Source organism: Haliaeetus albicilla, chromosome 24 (genome assembly GCF_947461875.1).
Source record: "Haliaeetus albicilla chromosome 24, bHalAlb1.1, whole genome shotgun sequence".
NCBI lineage: Eukaryota > Metazoa > Chordata > Aves > Accipitriformes > Accipitridae > Haliaeetus > Haliaeetus albicilla.
Window position 1 is genome coordinate 5,279,696 of NC_091506.1, and position 22,297 is coordinate 5,301,992.

The 22,297-nt window shown below is 41.0% G+C and overlaps 1 protein-coding gene and 1 long non-coding RNA gene across 3 annotated transcripts; both read left to right on the top strand.

Moving 5' to 3' along the window:
• Window positions 1–516: 516 nt before the first annotated feature.
• On the top strand, window positions 517–20,847 carry EIF4E3 (eukaryotic translation initiation factor 4E family member 3). Of its 2 annotated transcripts, none has more exons than XM_069811844.1 (7): window positions 517–697; window positions 9,195–9,267; window positions 11,775–11,869; window positions 13,474–13,534; window positions 16,822–16,888; window positions 19,139–19,294; window positions 19,811–20,847. In XM_069811844.1, the coding sequence occupies exons 1-7, from the start codon at window positions 561–563 to the stop codon at window positions 19,840–19,842; spliced, it is 621 nt and encodes a 206-aa protein (XP_069667945.1). In that variant the 5' UTR covers window positions 517–560; the 3' UTR covers window positions 19,843–20,847. The 2 variants fall into 2 exon arrangements, with proteins under 2 accessions (XP_069667945.1, XP_069667946.1); XM_069811845.1 differs by lacking the exon at window positions 517–697 and adding an exon at window positions 8,771–8,789.
• Window positions 2,810–5,938, top strand: LOC138690839 (uncharacterized). The gene is made up of 2 exons (XR_011329651.1): window positions 2,810–2,928; window positions 5,058–5,938. It is a non-coding gene; the product is annotated as an uncharacterized lncRNA (long non-coding RNA).
• Window positions 20,848–22,297: the final 1,450 nt, after the last annotated feature.

A 22,297-nucleotide genomic window follows, 5' to 3' on the forward strand; every position in this document is an offset into this window, starting at 1 on the left:
ATCATCCCCCCCACCCCAAGGCTGGAAAGGTTCGCTGTTGCGTTCTCGTCTCCATCCACGGCCAGTTTGCACGGTACTCATCCCTCTGTTTCGTGAGCGCGCTAGGGTTTCGTGTCCTAAAAATTGGATTTTTTTTCGGAGACGTTTAGTTTTCCGGTCAGCATTGCCAAGCCGGACTGAGCACGAAGGTGGTTTTCTTCAGAAAGGCGGCCCCAGAGGCTCTGAGGTGAGGTACGGGCAGGGAAGGGGCCGCCGCGCCCGCCCAAACCCCTCACGGCCGCGGGTCCTCGGCCGCCACAGGCCGGGGGGCTTCCCCCTCCGGCGGGAGGGACGGACACCTGCCCGGGGGCGGCTGCCTGTGCTGGGCCTCGGCCCTTTTCTGGAGCCCCCGGGTGGGCCCCGGCCGTGCCCACCGCCGTCGCCGTGCCTCCCTCACCCCTCCGCCCGTCCTTCCCGCCTCCCGCTCCCCTCTCACGGCTTCCCGCCGCCTCATCCCTCAGCGTCCCTTGTCCCTTCCCCGCCTCCCGGCCCGCCCCCCGCCCCAAGCCCCGGCCAGGGAGATGGCGCTCAGCCCCCCCGAGCGCCTCAGCGACGAGCGGGAGGCGGCGGGAGGCCGGGGCCGGCGGCGACGGGGCGGGCAAGCGACGGAGCCGGCTGGGCTACCGCTCCACTCGCCCTGGACCTTTTGGTTGGACAAGTGAGTGGGACTGGGGGGGGGGAGGCGGTGGGTAACAGCCCTGCGGGACGCGGGGACCCGGGTGGGGTGAGGCGGGGAGCTTGAAGAGGGACCCCCCCCAAAAAAATCCGTCTGAGGGAGGGAAGCATCTCTGCTTTTCACAGCCCGGGGGTCAACCTGCCCCCCCGGGGGGGAGGGCAGCGGTCTCTGGGAGTTCGTCCGTGAAGTGGGTTTCGGAAACGCTTTCGGTTTTGTAGCTCCTCACGGTGACTGAGGCAACGTCGGCGGTGGGTTAAACTCTAAATTTAGGCATGACGCTCGCAAGCCCCAGAAATAGAAGGCGAAAGGTTAGGCTTCGCTGCTGCTGCGTTTGTGGGCGGCCGGGCCGGCCCCCCCGTGCCCCACAGCGACCCAGTCCCACCGGTCACCCGTGGCCGTGGCGTGTCGAGTTCGATAGTCAAGGTTTGACTCCTGCGGATGACCGGTTCTTAAAACCCGCAGCGGTCTGTTTTGAAGGATTAGCTAAAATTTATTAACTGCAGCGTTCCTGTTGCGGTTGATGGGCTTGAAGTTTTGAGTTTTGGTCTCTAATGGTCTTGGAAAGCTGCTGCAAAGGGAACCCCCCCCCCCCCGGTGCATACAACTAAGCCTAGGGAAAAAGTGCCAAAGTCGAAACGGAAATAGAAATTTTAAAACCAGAACTTGATATCCTTTTTTTTCTAGTGTGTATTTTCTTGCTGGCATCTTGTTTTTAATCTTCTACATCTCCCTTTTCTCAATTTTCTGTTGTATTTCTCCCCTCTCCCCCGCACTCCAGAAGGAAAGTTCTCTCCTTTATAAGCCTTTCTGCCGCTGAACATACTGCCTCGTACTACTGGTAAAATTCTGTTGGTGGGGTTTGGGGTTTTTTTTTTTTTTGGTAGCTTTTCAACTCATGACAGTCAAACAGTAAGAAACTGTTGAAAGCACACAAATATTCTGAGGTCCTGCAAATCAGATCTTGGGGGGGGGGGGGGGGGAAACCACCACAAATTATTTCTGGTTAATCCTTTTGAACTCGTGACATAGTTATGGTTCGGTTCAGGATCTGAGTTGTGTTTTCCATTTGTTTTTAAAAAGCACCATTTGGACTGCTGTTTAAGCAAGCTACCATCCAGATCTGTTTGTTTACACAAGCCATGTGGAGAAAAGCATGTCTGTCTTTTATGATCAACATCAGAAGTTAAAATCCATTTCAAGTTCCTGAGTTGTATCATCATTTTTTTCTTGAGTCTTGGTTCCACTGTGGGCTCTTAAAATTCAGTTATTCTATTGATTTTTTTTTTTGCCCCCCCTCTTTCTGATCACATATAAGTGCATTTAATTAGGTAGTATTGTTGTTCCTTAACTTATAAAATCAAGAGTCTATATATAAGAAAAAAAAAAAAAAAAAGAGTGGGACCTTATATATTGTGTGTTTTGTTTACCAGCAACAATGATAGAGTAATGGCAGGGAACAAGAATGGCGGCAAACAAGGCATGCTTCATACATTTCAAAAACATTTAAGGCATTAAAAAGCACACAAAAGATTAAACCATGAACTTAATTTACTGCGGTGTGTGAAGGTTCATGTCTCTGTAGAGAGTCCCGCAGAAGTGGCTGTGACGTTTATTGGTACACCCATGCAGATTTGATAGAGGGATCATTGCTTAGGCTTGTATAGGCTGGACTTTCCATAGAAGATAACTGTGGGCATTTTTTTTTAACTTACTTTAAGACCTAGTGTGAAGCAGTGACGTTTCCTCATGAGATGGTATTGATTTTTGACTGCTACTACATTTTACCCTGCTTGGACTGAAAAGCAGGAAGAAGTGATGCTTAAGGATAAATAGATGTTGAGATGGGTATGTAGTTATCTTTTTCTACTAAATTACTGTGAGAGAGATCTATGACATACATTTTGAAGATGTTAAAATGTATCTTTTCAGTAAGTCACACTGTTAAAGTAAATGTCCATCGTCTAAGCGGTACTTTTATCGCAACTAGTGATATGCTACTAAGTGATTTCCCTGGGGTTCATGACCTTGCTTTTGTCGTAGTGTCACTCGATACATCTCCTGCTTTAGAAGTAAATGCCTTTATTTTATCTACATCAGCACTCGTTTCTGTGAATGGCTTGGCACAGGCTTAACATCAGGAGGCTGGGATCCTGTGACCAGGTTCTGGTTCATTGCCATTATCTTACACGTCTCACGGGGCATCTGCGTTTCCTGTAAGTGCTAAGCCTTTCTTGGTATGTGTGTCTGAAATAGTAACCATCTGATACTGCTCTCTTGTATCTTATGCCATATATGCTTTAGGAAAGTGAGCATGATGGAAGCTTTTGGGAGAATATTATTCACCAGTTTGACAAATAAGATCCCATCTATGATCTTCAAATGCTCGCAAGTCAGCAGTTTCACAGAAGGTGGCAGAGAAGCTGTCGGGTGTTTTTCTCTTAAGAGAAACAAGATTTCCTTTTTAACTGTTAGGATGTTTTAAGGTTATGTGCTAGAAGTTTTGAAACCAGGAGTTCAGAACTGCAGTTTCATTTGTGCGTTTTGCAGGTTTCCAAGTTCATACCTACATGTCTCATTCATAGCACTTTTGCATGAAGCCATGTTATGGGGCATGGGGAATTTCAGCAAGTCTTGCAGATGCCTTCGGTGCCACCTTGGGAAGCTGATTCTTGCTGGTGGCTCTTCACACTCGTGTCTCTCTTGGTGAGGCTCTGGATTGGTGCAGGGTCTGGCTCATAGTGGCCTCTGGCTTTGAAACAAAAGATAGCCTTTCTAGTTTTTGGTACACTGTGTAGTCTTTCAATTTTCTACACCAAAGTGCTGATATGCATCACTGAATATAACAAATTAAAAACAAGGTTTACAAATCTGGTCACTATATTCGTGTTATGTAGCACATTAGCCATGGGGATTGCACAAAAGAAGTCAAGTGAGGTGACCATCAAAGGCTGGGATGTCCTGGATAACAAGCCATGTTAGGCACTTGAAACCATCCCTGAATGGGATTTGGGGTTGTGGATCTGGGTGTGATCTTTGTGTAAATACAAAGCTGTGAAGCTGATTATGCGTTTTGGTGTACATGTGGACATGATACAAATATCCTACTCTGTAAACCTTGCAAATCATGACTGTTGTTTAGCCTGGGTATTGTATGCCATCTTATGTTTAACGCTACACCAAGTAAGCCTTTCCCTACCAAAATAACAGAGGGAACATACTAGTACTAGTAGCTGTCTGATTTTTTTTTTTAACCTCACAATGAGAAGCCAGGGGTTTTGTCAGTGGTAACAGTTTTTGGTCCAGTGTGTGTGTGTACACACAATAATGAAGATGTTGCGTGTCCTTGCAAAAAGACATCTTTTGAAGATCAAACTGCATCTGAGCTGCCAGTGTTGCTGACAGACAGCTTTCAGTCAACAGCGAGGAAACTTATCAGTACCCTTCTATACAAGTCAGTGCTACCAGAAATTGAACACACATCACACAAAAGCGTAGTACAGAAGTCTCGTTTCTAGACAAACCTCGTGAAAGATGCGCTTGCTTCCATGGAAGTCTGAGAGTGCAGCAGGGGAGATCACATTGCAGGATCATGGCCTGCCTGCCTTGTCTTCTTGCCTGACTTCTAACAGTGCTTTTTAGATAATTTCATTTCTATTGCAAGAACAGTTTAACTCTTCTGTATCTTTGTGAGGGGAAGAATATGCTTATCAACATTGTCAAATATAATGCAATGTTATTGGTCTACTCCAGGAAAGTAACAATATTCTTGCATAAACGTATTATCCTTATGTGCTGATTTTTCTCTCTTCATGTTATACTGATGAGTTCCATATAAATGAAGTTTAGTAGATATTCTGATAACTGAACCATTTTCATAATAATTGTGAATCTTTATAACTAAACACATCAGATATTTGAAACTAAACTTAATAATTTCCCTTCTTCCCTATAGCAAAATCTTATTTATCTAGGATCATCTATTTAATCTATAAAAGCTTATGAGTAGGTGGCTTACAAAGAAAAATGATGGTTAATATTATAAGAACGTTCAACCCAGTAAATGCATTTTGACAGGCTTTGATGGCTTGAAATCAGTCTTTGTATTCAGAATGGATTACCAGATTTATTTAGTTGCCACAGCGTGTTTTTGAGTTTATGCTTTGTAAGTAAATATTTTGCTTATTTATACCAAAAGCAGTTGCAGCTGAGTACTTGCAGGGGTATTTTCAAAAGTGCTTGGCAGCTTTTAAAGCTCCCGCTAAAGCCGTGATGAGATTCCCACTGGGAAACAAAGGCCAGTGTGAGCACATATGAAAAAACTTCTATCCTTAATTCTTCGCAGGGAAACAGAAGAGCTACAGTTCAGCATCAGACATTAACATAAGCACAACCACCTGGAGGTTTATTCATGGATAAAACAATGGAATTTATCTTTCTATCCTTTGTTCTTTATTCGTGCTGGAATAATGAAGGAGTAGTGAAGCAAGCTGGCATTAGGATTCAGTTTGCGTAGGTTATTCCTGTTTCCATGTTCCGCTTCTGACATCCATGCAGTTTACCATGAGATGCTGTACGGTGGTCTGGCCTGATTAGGTAACTCTGTTATTCCTGATATTGCACTAAAATTTCCCCCGTAAAGATTCTAAGATGCAGAAAAGCAGCATTACAGGGCACAGAACAGGCAGACCAGGAGAACTGTCAAATATTTTACGTGCAGGCTCTCCACGGGGAACCCAGATGTGCGTTTGTAGGTGGTGTGGTGACAGACCAACTATTTCCATCCCTAGAAGAGCTGTCGGTACCTGGCTGGTGTTGTGACCCATGTCCCCTCCTGCTGGGGTGCTCGTGGGGATTTGCAGGGCCTGTGGAGTTCCTTGGAAACAAGTTGTTCACCATGGCGATAATTGACAGTTCAGTATGGCATATTGGATTAATTTTACTGTTCATGACAGTAAAATTATCCAAAAGGGAGGAATCCTGTAATGGCTTCATTTCAAGGGTTAGCATTTGCAGGGTTCTCGTTTTGTAGTAGCATGTGTATTGAGGTATTTAGCAACATACGCAACCATCTTACTACTCCTAGTTTATAGTGTAAGTGTTTGCTGGAAGAGTTACGGAAGTAGGAGTTTCTACAGATCCCTTCACTTGGAAGTCATCTGCCATTTCTGCTAACTTAATTTAAACTTATTCTGTGTACTCAGTTAAAAAAACCAAAAACTGCAATTTCACAGGTTTCAAGGCATAAAACCCCCTCAGTTGTCATCTGTGCTGACCTGCTGAGTTTATGGGTAGCTATCACAGAAACACTGGGGTTCAGATTTGTCAGCAGTGTAATTTTGTAGGAAATTCTGGGCTTTTTCCTTCTGTCTGTCTGTCATTAAAATACCATCTCTGCCTTACACTCATTCATTAAACTAAATTTGTGCAGGTGTAACTTCTGCGGCAAATGACCCTGAACTTTTAAATTGTTGCATGTCATCATTTGCTCATTTGCAGTCCTTTCAATAGGTTTTGGTTTGGGGTTTTATGGTTTGGGGTTTTTTTTTTGTTTGTTTGTTAATGAAAAGTTTGGGGCTTCATGCTCATACCCATAAATCACTGACACTTTCCAGACCTGGGTGAAAGGCTGAAATAATGCCATATAATCTTGTAGGCATGGAGTACTTACCAGGCAGGTTACTAGAAATAAATGGTCACTCACCTTAACTGTTAAAACAGACAATTTGCTGGTCGGTTGGTGTTTTCTGCCAGCTGATCACATAGTTTCTCGGGAAAATGTTATTTGCAACTATCAAAATGAACCATTTTATAACCTCGGAGTGGAATATTCTGTCTTATCTGCTCTTTGAAATGGCATTGAATTTGCTAAATGGCTACCATGATTATCTAGATAACCTTTGAAGGCTATGGTTAGAGAATAGATTTTAATCTTTTATTTGAGCAGACCTTACTATCGAAGCAGTGTGGCAGTATCAGTCTGAGTATAGAGAATGATGATACTATATGTTGTACAGCAAAGTTAACCCTATATGCATTGATGACTGCTAAGTTAGCAAACTGGCAGCAGTAGTGCCTAAGTAATTTCTTGGGGCAGTGGTGTGGGACAGCAAGAGGCGAAGTTCTCTCAGGTTTTGCCTGTTTGTGTTCTGTTACATGTGAAACAAAGTGTTAGCAGAGAAGTGCTACTTCTGTCAGCAATAGGGTAAAAACAAGGGGTAGTTTGTTGCAAAGCCGCTGCTCCCTACTGACAAACACAGTTAAATCACCTGATAAGTTTTAAAGTCTGTTTTAACTCACTACCTCTTTTGTGTGTGTGCATTCAAAAGCCATCTAACTGTTTCTCTTAAATACTGTAAATTTCTCCTTTTGCTCTTTCATGCCGAGCATAGAGTGTAAGGGAAAAAAAAACAACCCAAAACCCACAAACCAAAAAACCCCTAAACCTTACTATGATAATTCCTTTTAAGCAAGTTGTTTGTTGTTGTTTTCAAGTTATCAGTTTTTCCATGGGAGTTTTCATAGTTCATGAGCCACAGGACTAGAACCTGCACCATAGCAATTTCTTGAGTGGGGGGGAAGGGTGTTTGTTTTTATAACCTCTAGTTAAAGTTATTTTTGAGGTTTGGACATGTAACGCTGTTTTCTCATCAGTTCCACTGTTGCAATGTACTCTTATGTCTAGTGATTAACGAGCAAATAGTAAAGTAGATGTTAGTTTGTCTGTTCTATACTGAAAAAGTTGGGAGGGATTTGTCTGCTGGTTTTGTATGTATTTTTAAAGTAACTTATTTTGAAAGGCGCCTTCAAAAAAAGGCCTTGCAGCTATTATTGAAGTTTTGAAGATGTGATGCTGTTTCAGTAGTTTTGCATATTAAACTTTTTCCTTTACATGAATATCTGGGTTTTGCCCCAGAGTGTGAATTATATCTGTAAGAACTGAGAGTTACTTTATTGTTTTTCTGGACATATTTCTTGCTGATCAGAGGTACCAGGGCAAACAGCCACATTGATGGGAGGGTTATAGAGGTCTTATTTGCCCTTATCTTTTCTTCAGCAGGTACCTGGGCAACAACTGGGGTTTTTTTCCCCTCTGTTTCCATAAATCTGTTCTGTTGCTTCTGTTTCCAAATGCAGTCATTTTACACATTTTTTTTCCTCTTCTGAGATGCAATGGGAGGTTTCTTTGTTTTTGATCTTCGTTTTTCTTTAGAAATCCTATTTCAGCTTTGGCGGGGGGGGGGCGGGGTGGGGTGTTTCCAGTTCTAACAACTTGAATGTGCCTTAGCAATTTTGACCTCATTCCCCCCAAATTGTCCCTGTGGGGGCATGTGCTGGGAATTTTAAGATGGGTGTTAGGATGCGCTGTTAGCACGGTGAGGGGAGCCAGTGGTGCCCGGGGATGTGGCTGCACCGTCCCATGCCACATGCACTGATGAAGGTTATAAATAGAATCATTTAGGTTGGAAAAGACCTTTAAGTCGATGGGGTGCTGCGTGTGCCTCAAGGGAGCAGCTCTGGGTGGAAACTGGGAGTGGAAAACTGGAAACTGGTGGAAGCTGTAAGTGAGCTTGAGGAGCTAAACTGTGCCCGGTGTACAGCGTCGCAACCCTTAGGTCTGGCGATGAAACTCAACCCGAGGACCACTTGGCTGTATGGGAAGCGCTGACAGTAGCCACGGCTCGGAGGAATAAATGCGGAGCAGCTGCCCGAAATTTTGGGGGTTTCCCCCCCGAAATTTTGGGGGTTTCCCGCCCGCCTCGGCTGCTGTGGCTCCCCGCAGCAGGGGAGGGAGCTCTCCGCTGGGGCTCGGGCTCCTCATCAGCCCCCACGCGTGTCCCATCCACTCGGGGATACCGAGGACCTTGTCCTTATCGCGGGGGTGACCGGGCGGTGCTGCGGGAGGGCGGGGCGAGGGAAGGGACACTCCCCGCCCACGCCCCGCCCCTTCCCCGCCCCGCCCGCCGGCCGCGCGCGCGCCCCTGCCACCTGGTGGCCTCTGCTGCGGGCGGCGGCTGCCGGAATAATCACCGCTCGTTAATTACCGAAACGCCGTGGATGAGCTTCGGTTTTAGAAGTATGAAACACCGGGAATTACCTTAAAAGGCTCGAAGGGGGTTCTGGGACGCGTTAAACGCGGTGAAGCGGCAGCCCGGGACAACGGTGGGGTCTGATTTTTGGTGCCGGGCAGCAGAATGTGGGGTGGCCGGTGGAAGGAGCACTGTTAGGCTTGGTTTAAAGCTCCTAATTCCCCTGTTTGATCTTAATTTTTACAAAATAGCGGGTGAATCTTAATTTATTCAAAAGTATAAAAGCAATTGAATTCCTATCTTTAAATGTTTCCTGATAATTGGAGTTGGAGTTTATTATGCAACTTTGAGTATTTCAACTTCACACTCATATGATTCACTTTCCTCATCCATCTCCCTTCTCCCTGCTTGATAAAATAAATATTTTAATTAATCTCCATTTTGTTTTCAAGGTCGCTTCCTGGTACGACAGCAGCTGAATGTGCATCAAATTTGAAGAAGATTTATACAGTACAAACAGTACAGGTAAGGCGCATAGCTTTGCTATGGGAGTTGCCACACATTTTTAATGTAACTTTACACCTTAGGTTTCATTTTTCCTCATACGGACAAGTCACACTTGTGGCTTTGTGTCCCTGTGGTATGAAACATAAGTGTTATTGGTTGTGTGTGGTATTGCTTGGTCATTGTTTGAATTTAATTTGGCTTTCCAGACCAGGAAAGGAGGAAGCATATTGGGTTGATCAGGCAAGCCCCTGCTTCTTAACCTTGTCTGAGTTTGCACTTGTGCCTCCATTGGATTGTTATACTTGATGTATTTTAAATATTTTTCCTGCCTTTTCTCCTTTTTTTTTTAAGTACAGAAAATAATTACACAAGAAGAAAAAAAACCCACATGTTGTAATTTTTAGTTTTCCTCTCCTTGAGCATGAATTTAAAAAAAATAAAAATCTAGCAAACTGACTTGAATTAAACTACTTTTAAATCATGCAATACTTGCAGCAATGAGAAATTCTGCGTGTGTCTCTATCATCTGCCAGTGCCGAGCAGCAGGCATCTCTTGCAAGTAAAATTGCATTTCTGCTTCAATGTTTTAGCATAAAATGTAGCAAATTGGTATTTGTCTCACCTTAATGCTAAGTTGTCCCTAGTTCGCTAAGTCTCTGACATTCTAAGGTAATGCCAAAACTGTCTCTTTGAAGGAGCCCAGCCACAGTGATCTATTGAAGTTTTAAACAAGGCTTTCTCATTAACGTCTGCACAACTTGTTATATTGCATGAGATTTTTTTCTTCCTAGCTAACAGGCGTAAGAAAGGAATTGGATTTTGGAGTTTTCTGGAGACGGGGTTATCAGAGGAAGTACTTTGGCATAAAGCATGGAAGTGTCCTGCAGACCCCTGGTTCCCTCTCACCTTGCCATGTCAGCAGAATGTTCCCATCAGTCATGTAATGAAGTGATGCTCTGAACTTAAAGCTGACAACAGAAGTGGGTTTATTTCAAAATGGGCTGCAATGGCTCCTGTTGACAAATGGACAGCTTAAGACCATGAAGTAGTGTATGCAGTATCCGGTGTTATCTATTTTCCCACTCTGAATCCTGCCTTCTTTATTAAAATAATTAGGCTTTATTGTCTGAAAAACCTGAGGGTTTCTTCTCATCAGGTTGGGGTTGAAAATACAAAAACCGCCTTCAGATCCTCTGGGAAGACTCATGATCTGGATGAGGTTATCAGAAGCTAGCAGGGTGGCCCATGGTGTGTCTTACTGCACTATCATATGAATAATATGATCTTCCTTGGGGAAGCAAAACGAAAATCTTCATTGACTTAATCACTGTCCTTCATGGGCAGTAGCTATTCAATGAGCAAGGCCAGTCTGCAGCGCCTGAAGGCTGTTTGAAAACCAAACCTTCCAAACTGAGTCCCTGGTTCAGGACAAAGGAACTCTCAAATCTTTCCACAGTCATCTGCTGGCATAGCTCTGCTCCTTCTACTTCTGATGGCAGCTTTAGGGTTTGGGCACACAACCAGGTAAGAGTAAGATGAAAGTTGAAATGGGCTGTTTCATACCAATTTTTTTATATTTTAAATAGCCTTCCATCTCTTCTCGTGACTGGGTAGTGGTCATGGCTGGTAGGTAGAATTGTCGAGGGCCACAAAATTTTATCACGTGATGTTGCAATCTTTGTTTCTGAAGTTGTGCTATTAGATAATACTTAATGAGTTGTACTAATGCTTAATATTGCATCATTGCATGTTGATGCAATGTAAGTCTTTAAAAATCCTTTCTTATTCCCAACTGTTGGATAAAGAAGAAAGGGGATTGGGATCTTTTCATTCATCCCTCCCTGTTGCTCACCACTGCTTTTGGGTGCCTTTTATCCACCCCAAACATGTATGACAGCTTCTGCAGAAATGCTGGGAAGTAATCCTGATGGTTTCTGGTAACTTGGATCTTCTAATTTTCCCCCCGTTCCTGTATTAACATGTGCATCTCAAGTTCTTCGCATCTGGTTGAAACTTCTCACTGTGATCTAGACAAAGTAGTTGTATTGCTAGTTAGGCATTTAATTCAACAGAATTATTATTTGTGGTGTTTTTGTAACTCAAGGTAATCATGAAGTTTTAGGCTAGTCTTAAGTGAAATAAGGTGAATATTTGATATAAATATATATTTTTAATATGCTAAGAAAGTTTTATGGACTGCTTTGTTCTGACATATTTAGTGTAACTGATTTTGATGATTTTTTTTTTTGCTCTCTATTCCTAAGGACTTTGATTCTAAAGTAATCCACAGTTCAATGCTTCCCTTTTTTCTACCTCCACCTTATGCAGAATTGGCATCTAAAAAAAAAAAAAGTAGAAGTGAAATTGCAACATGTTCTTTTCAAGGCATTTTATTATAATGTAGAAGGTGTCAGTTCTCTAAGGAGCAGGATATCTAATTGTTCTAGAGAAAACGAATAAGGAAGTAAATCTGCATGAAGCTTACTCTCTTGTGTTACTGCAACTAGTATTTTTTTCTCTTTAAGGATTTCTGGAGTGTCTACAACAACATTCCTCCTGTGACAAATTTGCCTCTGAGATGTAGTTACCATTTAATGCGGGGAGAAAGACGGCCACTTTGGTATGTGTGTTATCATCAGGCATTTCTGGGAATGGGCAGTGAAAAAACCTGCGGTGGTGAAAGGTGATGTTTCTGTTGCCTGCAAAGGCCGGAACTTAAGATACCTATGAAAGAAATATCCTAAGGATCTTATTAAGCTTAAAAGTGACTTATGCTAAGGAGTCTTTATCAAAATCAGACTGTAATTTAATTGTCCACCTCTGAATGTAAATGTAAGAAAAATTAACTTATGAAATAGAAATCAAGAAAATAAAATATGACTCTGAATTTCAATTCAAGAATATGCAGAATATGTTACTTGTATTTGAATTATTTTTAACTTGCAATTTCTTTTCTTTCCACTGAAGCTAGTGTAATAATGATGAAAATGACTGATGGTCCTTAACTGTTCTTCACCTGTGCAAAAGTATGCTTCATATGCATATAAATGCACATATAGCTTGGATTAAAACTAATTTAAGGCATTATGAAATGATTCACTGCAGCAAATTCCTACTTGATTGTAGGATGGTAATGGAATAAAGTATAAATCATTGAGGTTTTCCTTTCAGAAGCTGAGTTTTGCATATCTTCTTCCTGGTGCAGTTCTGTCACATCTGAATTAGAGAGCCTAAGCACTTCCTGAAGAGTTTGGATCTTTTTGGCATTGTTTGCATAGATTGTGATTGAATTAGAGTTCTTTAACTTGATCATATTAAGTCTAAGTGGGTGGTGGCTTACTACAGATTTCTGTCCCAATCTACTGAACAAGTCATTAATTTTCTCAAGTTAAATGCATCTGAAGTTCTACATTACTTTTCTAAAAATACTGGTTTTTAGGAAGAAAAACAAATCCTGAAGTAAGAATTGAGGACTGCAGATTTTTGAGGATGTCCTTCCAAAGTTTTCCCCCTCTGTTCCCCAGTGTTTGTCTGGATTGGTGGGAGACCATTGACCCTGCAGAATCTATAGGTCTCATACTGGGCTTAGATATTCCAAAGATGAATTTTAGGTTATTCCTTAAACTTTGCTATTACAGAGTTTTAACAAGAAACTAGAACCTTAATTTAAAACAAAGTTGAAGCTCACAGGTTTGTACACCATGCCTTTGTCATTATGAAGCAGTTTAATGGTTATGTCTGCCCTGACCCTGGGCAGCTTCAGCCTTTCTTTTAATAAGAGCAATTAATTTCTAGCTGTCACAAAACTGAAATGAAGTGCGCTCGTGTTCTTTGGTTAAACTGGATAAATGCGAGTGTGATAAGCTGCTTCTGTGAAAATATGCCAGAGTTTTTCCAAAATAAAAAGTTACCATAGTAAAACATAAAATTGCTTTGTGGCTTGTTCCCATATAGTGTGCAGCCACTTCTAAGATGGTCTGTAGTCAGGGAAAATGTGTTTTCCAACACACAAAACTTGGGAAACGGATTAGTTGTTGAGATGCATTTTATATGAACAATGAAAGAATTATCTCTGATGTCAGAAGTCATAGCCTGAGTCATGCTACCCGGAGTTAGTAATTGCACTTCAGAAGGGATTTTTCTGGGAAAATTAAACCCCAAACATAAGGTTATCTAGATTTGGATATGAATGTTTGTTTTCACTGATCTATTTCCCATAACCAGGGAAGAGGAAAGCAATGCCAAAGGAGGTATATGGAAAATGAAGGTCCCTAAAGAAAGTACGGTATGTTATATTGACTTTTTTCTTAGACCTTGTTTAGGAAGGGGGTTTCTTTAAACTCCATCTGATAAAGCTGTTGTAAAGCTTTTTATTTCTGAAATCACCCAACACAACAACCAAACACTATTTTAATGTCTATAACCCTTTATTTTAAGACAATGAGCAAAAGTTTCTTTTCCAATAATTCCATGCTTTTGGTAACATTTGTCAATGTATTATCAACTAAAAGAAAGCTGTAGTGTTATACTCCGTTTCCATTTGGAAATACGGTATTTTAGAATCACCTTTGTTCTCAAGACTGTTTGCTTACAGGTATGCAAAGAAAGATATAAAAAACTTTTCCTGATAACATTATATGTTAAATTATAGCCAGAACCTTAGTAATGCTCTTCAAAAGTCCATACACAGAGTCCAGCACAACTTTCAGAGTTTCACTGAAATGCTCCTAAACATTCTGTCAGACTCAGTAGGACTATTTCTGCTTGGCACTGCTTGTTTGCACCTATGTATGGCTGTGACTTTCTGTAGCCAAACGTGGACCAAGGCATCGTTTCCACCAATAACTAATCCCATCTCACGGCTTGTTGCCACTTGAAGGCAGAAGATCTTGCTCATTCTCTCCTGATCCCGCTTGCACAGGCTCTGGGGCTCACTGGACTGTTTTGTGAGCCAGCTTAATGCACTCTGATGTCAGAAAAAGTCTCCTATTTTATTTTATTTTTAATTTGAGTATGGCCAGGAGAGGTTTTTTGATGGGGTATAGGGGGTAAAGGAGGAAAAGATGAGTAGGATCATCCCCTTTGGCAACAGTGAGTTGTCAGATCACCTTGTGTACATCTTGTGAAACTGTAGTGTTGCTCAGTGTCATCGCCCCCCCCCCCCCCTTTTTTTTTTTAATTTTAAAATGTGAAAGATAAAATCTGGTCAGGCATGTTGTTGTTCTAGCCCTGCTGAAATAACTGGGTTTCTCTTTGTGCCCCTAATCAAATGCACGTGAGTAACTTCTCCTGTGAACTGTCACGGTGAGGAGATTTGACCTCTTCACATGTGGTGTTTATGTGTGTAAGTATGTTCTGGATCAGGTCTCTCAACTCGAAAAGTGAAGTGTCAGAAAAATGTGACAGCCTTGCAGAAGGCATTAAATGCTGAAAGATGTTACTTGAAATTTCAGCCAAAAGATAATTGATTTTTGCCTGTGGGCTTTTTCCCCATATGTGAATTGCAGCTTTCCTCCCCTGCAGTCCCAAGGGATCACAAAAGACTAAAATTTTCTTTTTCCTCTTATAATCCAAGGTGTGAAGGTTGTCAGAAGTGACAAGTGGTTTGGGGAGCCTGCATTACTGGGTGGTGAATTTAGGGACCTCAGAGGCTGAATGATAGCCCCTTTTTGAAATGAAGGTACTTTTTGATCTCTCAAGCTATGTACCACACGTTCTACGTCACTTCTGAAAGGTTTAATTGAAAGTGAACTTCAGACAGCTTTTAGTGCCTCTGTAAATAGCATAAATAATACCTTTATGCCTGTTTCTCACTTTTTGGCTTCATTCTTCATCACGTGCACACAGTGTCTCCTTGGCTAAGATAAACCATCTTGTGCAGACCTAATTCAGAAAGATTATATGCTATAGCAGCTCTTGCTGAGGGTGTTGAGGGAGGAAAATGTAGGTTTTTCTAAAGATATCTGTCTTTCAAGTGGTATGAGAAACTGACTGACAAAATACTGACACTTAAATGTTGTTGCATGTGTACGGTGACACTTCTGTATGCCAATTTTTAATATGAAAACTAATACTTTTTAGATCCTCATAAGCCTGATCCTGCAACTGCTTACTACTGGATGAAGTGCTTCCTACCCTTGAGACCGTTAGGACAACTCACAGTAGTGAGCACTGCGCCTGGCAATGAGAGTGTGCGTGGTCAGTCCCATCATTCATCTCTGAGCTGTTCCACTGGCAGGCAAAAGGCACTGTGTCAGAGGCTGTCATGCTGACGTCTTCAGCCTGCCTTGGGAGCATCAGATGGTCCTTCCCATAGAACAGTTTTATGTGAGGCATTGGATTAGATGATAATGAGTCACACCAAATCCTTTGTATTCTAGAAGATGGCTTAGGAGTACTCAGAAACAGCCATTAAAGGAGTTTATTAGTTTGCCATCTTTGTGGCTGCTTGCTTTTTGTTTTAACCTGGTGCATTTGATATGTTGGGGTTCTTAATAGTACTAAAACTCAAGCTAACTTCATATAGCAGAAAAGACATTCCTTAAAAGTATTGTAGAATCACAGAATGGTTTGGGTTGGAAGGGACCTTAAAGATCATCTAGTCCAACCCCCCTGCAATGGGCAGGGACACCTTCCACTAGACCAGGTTGCTCGGAGCCCCGTCCAACCTGACCTTGAATGTTTCCAGGGATGGGGCATCTACCACCTCTCTGGGCAACCTGGGCCAGGGTTTCACCACCCACATCATAAAAAAATGTCTGCCTTGTATCTCATCTGAATCTACCCTCTTTCAGTTTTAAACTGTTACCCCTTGTCCTATCAAGTAGTATATGAAAAAGTCATTACTACGATATAGACAAATATTCATGTTGATATCTTCTTTCAATAAATAAATAAAATATTCTGTCCCTGTAAACCCACACCTTGGAGCGTTATCTTGGTCCAGATGCATTTGAAGTTTTGTATGGGCTTTGGCTTAGGTGATAACTGCTGTCAAAAGCAAGTAACAGTGTAATTAGTCTAAGAGCCAAAGAAAAGTGGCAGATCGCTTTCCCCTGTTTTACTTTTGTAGTGAGCATTTGAATTTGTTGAAAGATGGACTTATTTCACAGTCAAGGCAAATCAGAGATGATGTTTAAATATAAATCAGTTTAGTTCAGCGGTAGGGTTTTCAGGTACTTTTCTTGAAGTGGTTAGTAATTCTTTTCTGTAGAAACAAATGGTCATAAGTGGAGCCTTATGGTCTTTTATCATGGGAAATTCTTGGGAGAATACTACTTTCATGCTTTACATTAACTCATGCATTTGGGATGAGTTGTGGACACAGCTATAGTGAAGGTAAACTTACTGTTAAATATTTAAAATATTTATTGGAACAATTCTGTGTAATAGTATGTATTGCTCCAACTGTGAGGAAATTAATTATATAACACAGTGTGTACTTAAAATAAATGTTCTTTTTTGTCTAGATAACCTCAGAAAGAGAGTGCACTCAAAACTGAGCTAGCAAACCTAACTTTTAAATTAAAAAACAATAATGCAAATGTAACTTTTTTTTTTCACCCTCCTTAGGCTGCAGTTTGGAAAGAGCTACTGTTAGCAACTATTGGAGAGCAATTTACAGACTGTTGTGCAGCAGGTAACTTAAAAATGATTGAGGCCAGCATGACAAATTGAGTTTGAATGCAGAACATGGAAACACTGCTAAAAATGGGATACAGGGATGGAAATCTTATTCACACCTGTTGCCATTAAGAGGACAAGGTATTCTGACTGTCTTGGCACAAGACTCAAGCTCAACAGCTTGCATCCCTGGGAAGCCGGCAGGTTTTCTAGTTATTAAATATCTATCTGCTAGCTAGCATGTAAATGATAAATATTAATTCTACAGTGCCAGGACTCTGGAACCCCAATTGATACTAGATTGTTTGTACTATCACTGTTGGAGGCAAGTAAATTAGATAGGTGCCCCCGTTAGCCCTCCTGGTCCCTTTTGTTCTCCTAACATATTTAGGAGTTGTCGGGGCAGCACTAGTGCAGACCTGAAGCAGAGGGAAGCTGTGTGGTTTGCCTGTGGTGACATTAAAAGCCCATAGCAGGGCTGTAATGCAAACCTGGCTCTCCTGAATCCCAGGTTAGCACTCTACCCAGAGGCAATATTTTCATTATCACTTAAAAGTACTGCTTAGGTCAAAGGGGTCTTTAGTGTAATTGAATTTTCATAAATATTCTTAAAATACCTTGCCGGTTTACTGGAAAACAGGCATTAATCATCCAGAAGCTCACATGTGATTTTGCTCAGAGGTAATAATTTAACGATGTTGCTTTCAGAATAAATATATTCTCTAGGCTTGCAAGATTGCACATTTCATTCAGAGATGGAGCCTGGGAAGGGACTGTGAGTGCTAGCTGGCTTAAGATAGAGCATCAAATCATGAAAAGGGAGTAAAAGTCTGTGACCATTTAATTTGTTAAGGTTTGGTTATAGAACCGTTTCTTGCTTCTGGGTGAAGCAAATGATGAACTTAATCATCCGTTGGCCTGGGGGGGAAGGAGTTCTGGAAGCTGAACTAACTTTTCAGTTCAAATGACACTTCTCCATCATTTCTCTTGACCATATTTACTTCTTTTCTAAGCACGAGTATCTGATTAAACTGGCTGTTGCAGTGATGGTGAATATCCTGTTAGGAGTGTTCCTTCACTGCTCTATCATTCCAGAGAAAAGAATTGAGTTTCTCAGGTTCACAGAGCAGGTCAGCAAAAACCTTTCCAAGAGTTTCTCTTACACCTAGCTAATGTGGTAGAGCAGGCATATTGCAGTAGGCTGCTGCTGGTATATTCACCTTGGTAGCTTTGGTTTTTTCTACAAAAGTTTTGTTGAATGAGTTTCTCAAACAGTATATTTCTCTCATTGCCTTCCCAGCTTTCAGAATTGGAAGATACAGAATACAAGCCTCAAATCCTCGAGCTGTGAGAGACGTTTCTGACAGTTGCTTTTCAAAATCCTTAATATGCATAATTGAGTTGGTGTCAAGAAGGGAGTGTTCCTGCCCTTTATATACTGATAGGGTGGTCTCAGGGTCAGTTTAAGCAAATATGTGATATTCTGCTGCCTACAGAGGTAGTTTTTCCCCTTGGCTGTGTGCTCTTGACACCACCTTTGCATTATCATTACTGACCCCTTCCTTGGGATGCACGATGCAGCTGCATTGTGGAGGTCACTGCTGGAGGCAGCCACCGCTCTGAGCTGCAGCATGGCCTTAAGCTGAGCTCTCCATGAAGCTGCATCCTGAGAATTTCACACCAAAAAGGGCTTCTTCAGTGAAGCATGGAGTTACCAACACTAGCAGCAGCAGCCTGACTGGTGCTTTTCTCCCCCCCACACTTCCTGTTCCTGTTCCTGCCTTGACAAAACATAAAGGAAAAAGAGAACAAAGTCTGGAGAAGATGGTATCTGTTATCCACCTGGTACTGTTCCTTCCTGGGGTTTTAGTTGTTTCACCCTCACCCCCCATTTTTGCTTATAGACATTACTGTAGGTGAATTATCTTTAGTAGTTTATATTGCTAACCTTACCAAAGGGAGTCTTGTGATTCTCTTTTAATCAAGGATAAGAGTGCTAACAGCAAAGTTGAATAATCTTATGGCACTTTATTAAAACCCCTAGGAGTAATATTTCCAACAGTTTCTATAAATACAGTGTTTGTTTCTTTTTGGTAACTATTTTGTCTGGTTTGGACATTAGTATTCTCCTCACTGGAGATTGCTCTTTTTCATTTCTTCAGTTTTTTCAGCTTTTGGGCACTGTTTCATAATACATAAGTATCAAATTAGACATGTCTCACTTTTAAAGTATTTGTTCCTTAATGATGCTTCCTCTTCTGTGCAGATGATGAAGTAATAGGGGTTAGCGTCAGTGTTCGTGACCGTGAAGATGTTGTGCAAGTCTGGAACATGAATGCCTCTTTAGCAAGTGAAGCAAAAGTTTTAGAAAAGATACGTAAACTTCTGCCACACACATCTTTTAAAGCTATCTTTTATAAACGTAAGTATTTTGTACTGTTAATTTCCACCTTCATTAGAGAAACAAGACACTGGTAGGGTATTTCCATGGGAATATCTTTCCTGATTCATCATTAACCATTTAGAAACATAGTATCTCTCACTGCATTAAAATTCTGTCCCTTCAATGTAGAAGTTAGCTATAATTCAAAATATAAGGTATTTTTAGTTTAATTGTAGAATATATTTGGTTCCATGTTTGATATGCCTGATTCATAAAATTAGTGAGACAAATCTCTTGATAACTCTCAAGACTACATGCTGTTCAATTTAAGTGTTCACTTAGAGGAACCATTTACAATCAGGATTTTAAGGGATCTCTTATTTTAGGCTCTCTATAAATGTATTATCAGAATAGTATATTCCCAAAGATCACTTGTTGGCATGTTGTGTCGTCTTTGACTGCTTTATACGTTGTTGTCTTCTCTTTTTTAATCTTTTCAACTCGTTGACAGAGTTTACATGTTCTTTTATTCTTTTTTCCTTCTCTCTTCCTTAGCACACAGAGAGCATCGTGCTTTTGAAGGCTGACGTGGAAAACATTAAGCGCAGTCTGTGCCAAGCGCATTTGTTCTTATTCGGTGTTGTGAGGTGGTCTGGACAAGGAGAAGGATGGTGGAAGCCCTGCAGAAGCACTATACGCAGTGGCCCTTTTGAGTTTCTAACATTTCAAACTGGGAAAATGAGGAAAAACAGTTGCCTTGACTGCTAAACATGCAATTCATTACTTCTGGACTGGTTGGGTTTTTTAGATTTTTTTCACTGTTTCTTTTAAAAGATATTTTGGCCACTTTTTTTTTAATCAGTTGATACTTGTTCCTATTTCATTAAAGTAGCGGGGTTTCATTTCTTCTGTACTGTACTTAGTTAAATGCAAATGTGCACAGAGATGGTATGCTGCTTTTCCTAGATGTGCTGTGCGTAGAGGAATAGTGGCTTGGTGAAATGTGTTTTCAATTTTCATTTTAAAACATTCCTATCATGTTAAGATTTACTCACTGGTTTTGTCCCAAGAGAGAAAGAAATTGCACTGCATTTATTCTAATATTCAATATAATCTGGTCTTGCACTGACAATGGCACACATACTGTAAAAGTAAATAGTAAAGTGTTCACTAAATGAGCAACTAAAGAGAACACATTTATATTGGGACTAACCCTCTGTGGGATGATGTTAACGAGTGTTTTAATTGTAGTGATTTCAGAAGAGCCCTTGTTCAGACTAGAATGAGACATCTTTCAGTAGGAAACCCTACAAACTCCACACCTCTCTTATTTAAGAGGGAATGGGTTTTTTTAATGTTTTTATATTGTATGCTTTCTTATGACGTTTTTCCGTACATTCATGAAAATGTGTCATGAATCATTTCTAATGCATTAGACTAACTGGATTCATCCCTCACAGTTCTGTGAGTATTTTAGGCCCATGGCTGCAGCCACAAAGGTCAGTATCAGAATTGCTGTTGACTTCAGTGCAAGGGAAGAAAACCCATCGTATGTAGTTCCAAGCCATCACGACTTCCTCCGTGACCTTTTTTTTTTTTAAAAAAAAAAAGGAGTTTTTTGTTGCAGCATAAATATGAATATAAACAGTGTTAATCTTTAAATGTTTGTCGATATTAAGTATTGGAGGTGTTGATTTGTTTTAATATACTACCAAAGACTGATGTAGTTCCTTTTACAAGAAGAAGCTGCAAGGTGGAGATGAGCGTATGCTCCACTGAGCATTACTTCATTGTTAAGAGGTTTTTGTTTGGCAACTGTTCGAGTTGCACTGATTTCCACATCTTTAGTATATTAGGAGGCAGCCATTAAAATAAAATAAATTTAAAAATAAGAATCATACATTTTGAGGGTTTTTACAACTTTATCTGTATTTATGAATTAAAACTGTGCAGTTAATGAGCATTATTAATAAAACAAATTTTCTAAAATGCAAATGTCTTGCTTCTGTAATTGCTTTCTGAGATTAAATGGTACCAGTCCTGCTTTTTTAAACCTGTGTATTTTTTAGTAAAACTTATTCCCTTAGAAGCTGTTTTGCTCATAGATTAAAAATATTTTTAAATTGATTTTTTGGTGTGTTATTAAATCAGAAAGGAGTGCTGAAGTTTATCAGTCTTGTATGTATTCAGTGAGTATTTAAGGTATTTTTGAGTTGCAGTTAGATTGAGGCTTCAAAATAAAAAGCATAGAGGCTATTACCAGTTTAATTATATGATGTTTTTCAACTCACACTGCAGTGTGAGATGCAGAGATACCTAACCTCCTTGAGAAATAAGGGAACGTAGGAAGGTGCTTTCCCTGCAAGGTGAAATGAACTTGTTGCTGTGGCCCTCGCTTTTATCTGCAATGAGTGGGGTTCCCCTTTTTCCAGGGAATGGGCAGAGGGAGGCCTGGGGACACCAGCTACCTGCGAAGTGCTAGCGGATATTTGCAGGTGTGATGTGTCCAAACAGCCTCCAGGCCTGTGTGATGGAGTCAAAAAGTGACCTTGGAGAAGTGAGGGGTAGAAAACTTTGAGAAAAATGTTTTCAACAGCTTGATGAGCAAGATTTCTCACTTGAAATACTTTCCTGTCTTTGGAGGAAATGTGAGTGGAATACTAATGGCAAATTAATCACATACCTTGCCCTCTGCTTACTCTTACTTTTGGAAACAAGCCAGAGCTTCTTACCTCTCCTCCAGGTTCGTTTTGAGCACGGATGTTGACTTCAGTAGAGTTGGATCTGCTGGCAGAAGAGGCCGATTGGGTGATGTCACTGGAATTTGCTAATGTAAGGTATTACTTTATTCATCCTATTGAAGGAAATTATTTTTATGTAGTTGCCTTGCATGCCACTTTAATATTGAAGACCTTTCTGCTTGAACATTGGATAGAGATTGAGAGACACTTTATCCTAGCCATAGGTTAGAGTAGCTGCACGTCGACTACCAAAGTCCACATTATGAACTGTTGTCAATTTTTCATTGTTCTAAATCGCTAG

Bases quoted from the DNA above. Each gene is read 5' to 3' on its own strand.
- EIF4E3 (XM_069811844.1), top strand. From the start codon at position 561: ATGGCGCTCAGCCCCCCCGAGCGCCTCAGCGACGAGCGGGAGGCGGCG. The intron at 16,889-19,138 runs GTAACTTAAAAA...TCTTCTGTGCAG, and splicing joins TACAGACTGTTGTGCAGCAG to ATGATGAAGTAATAGGGGTT. The intron at 19,295-19,810 runs GTAAGTATTTTG...TCTCTTCCTTAG, and splicing joins TAAAGCTATCTTTTATAAAC to CACACAGAGAGCATCGTGCT.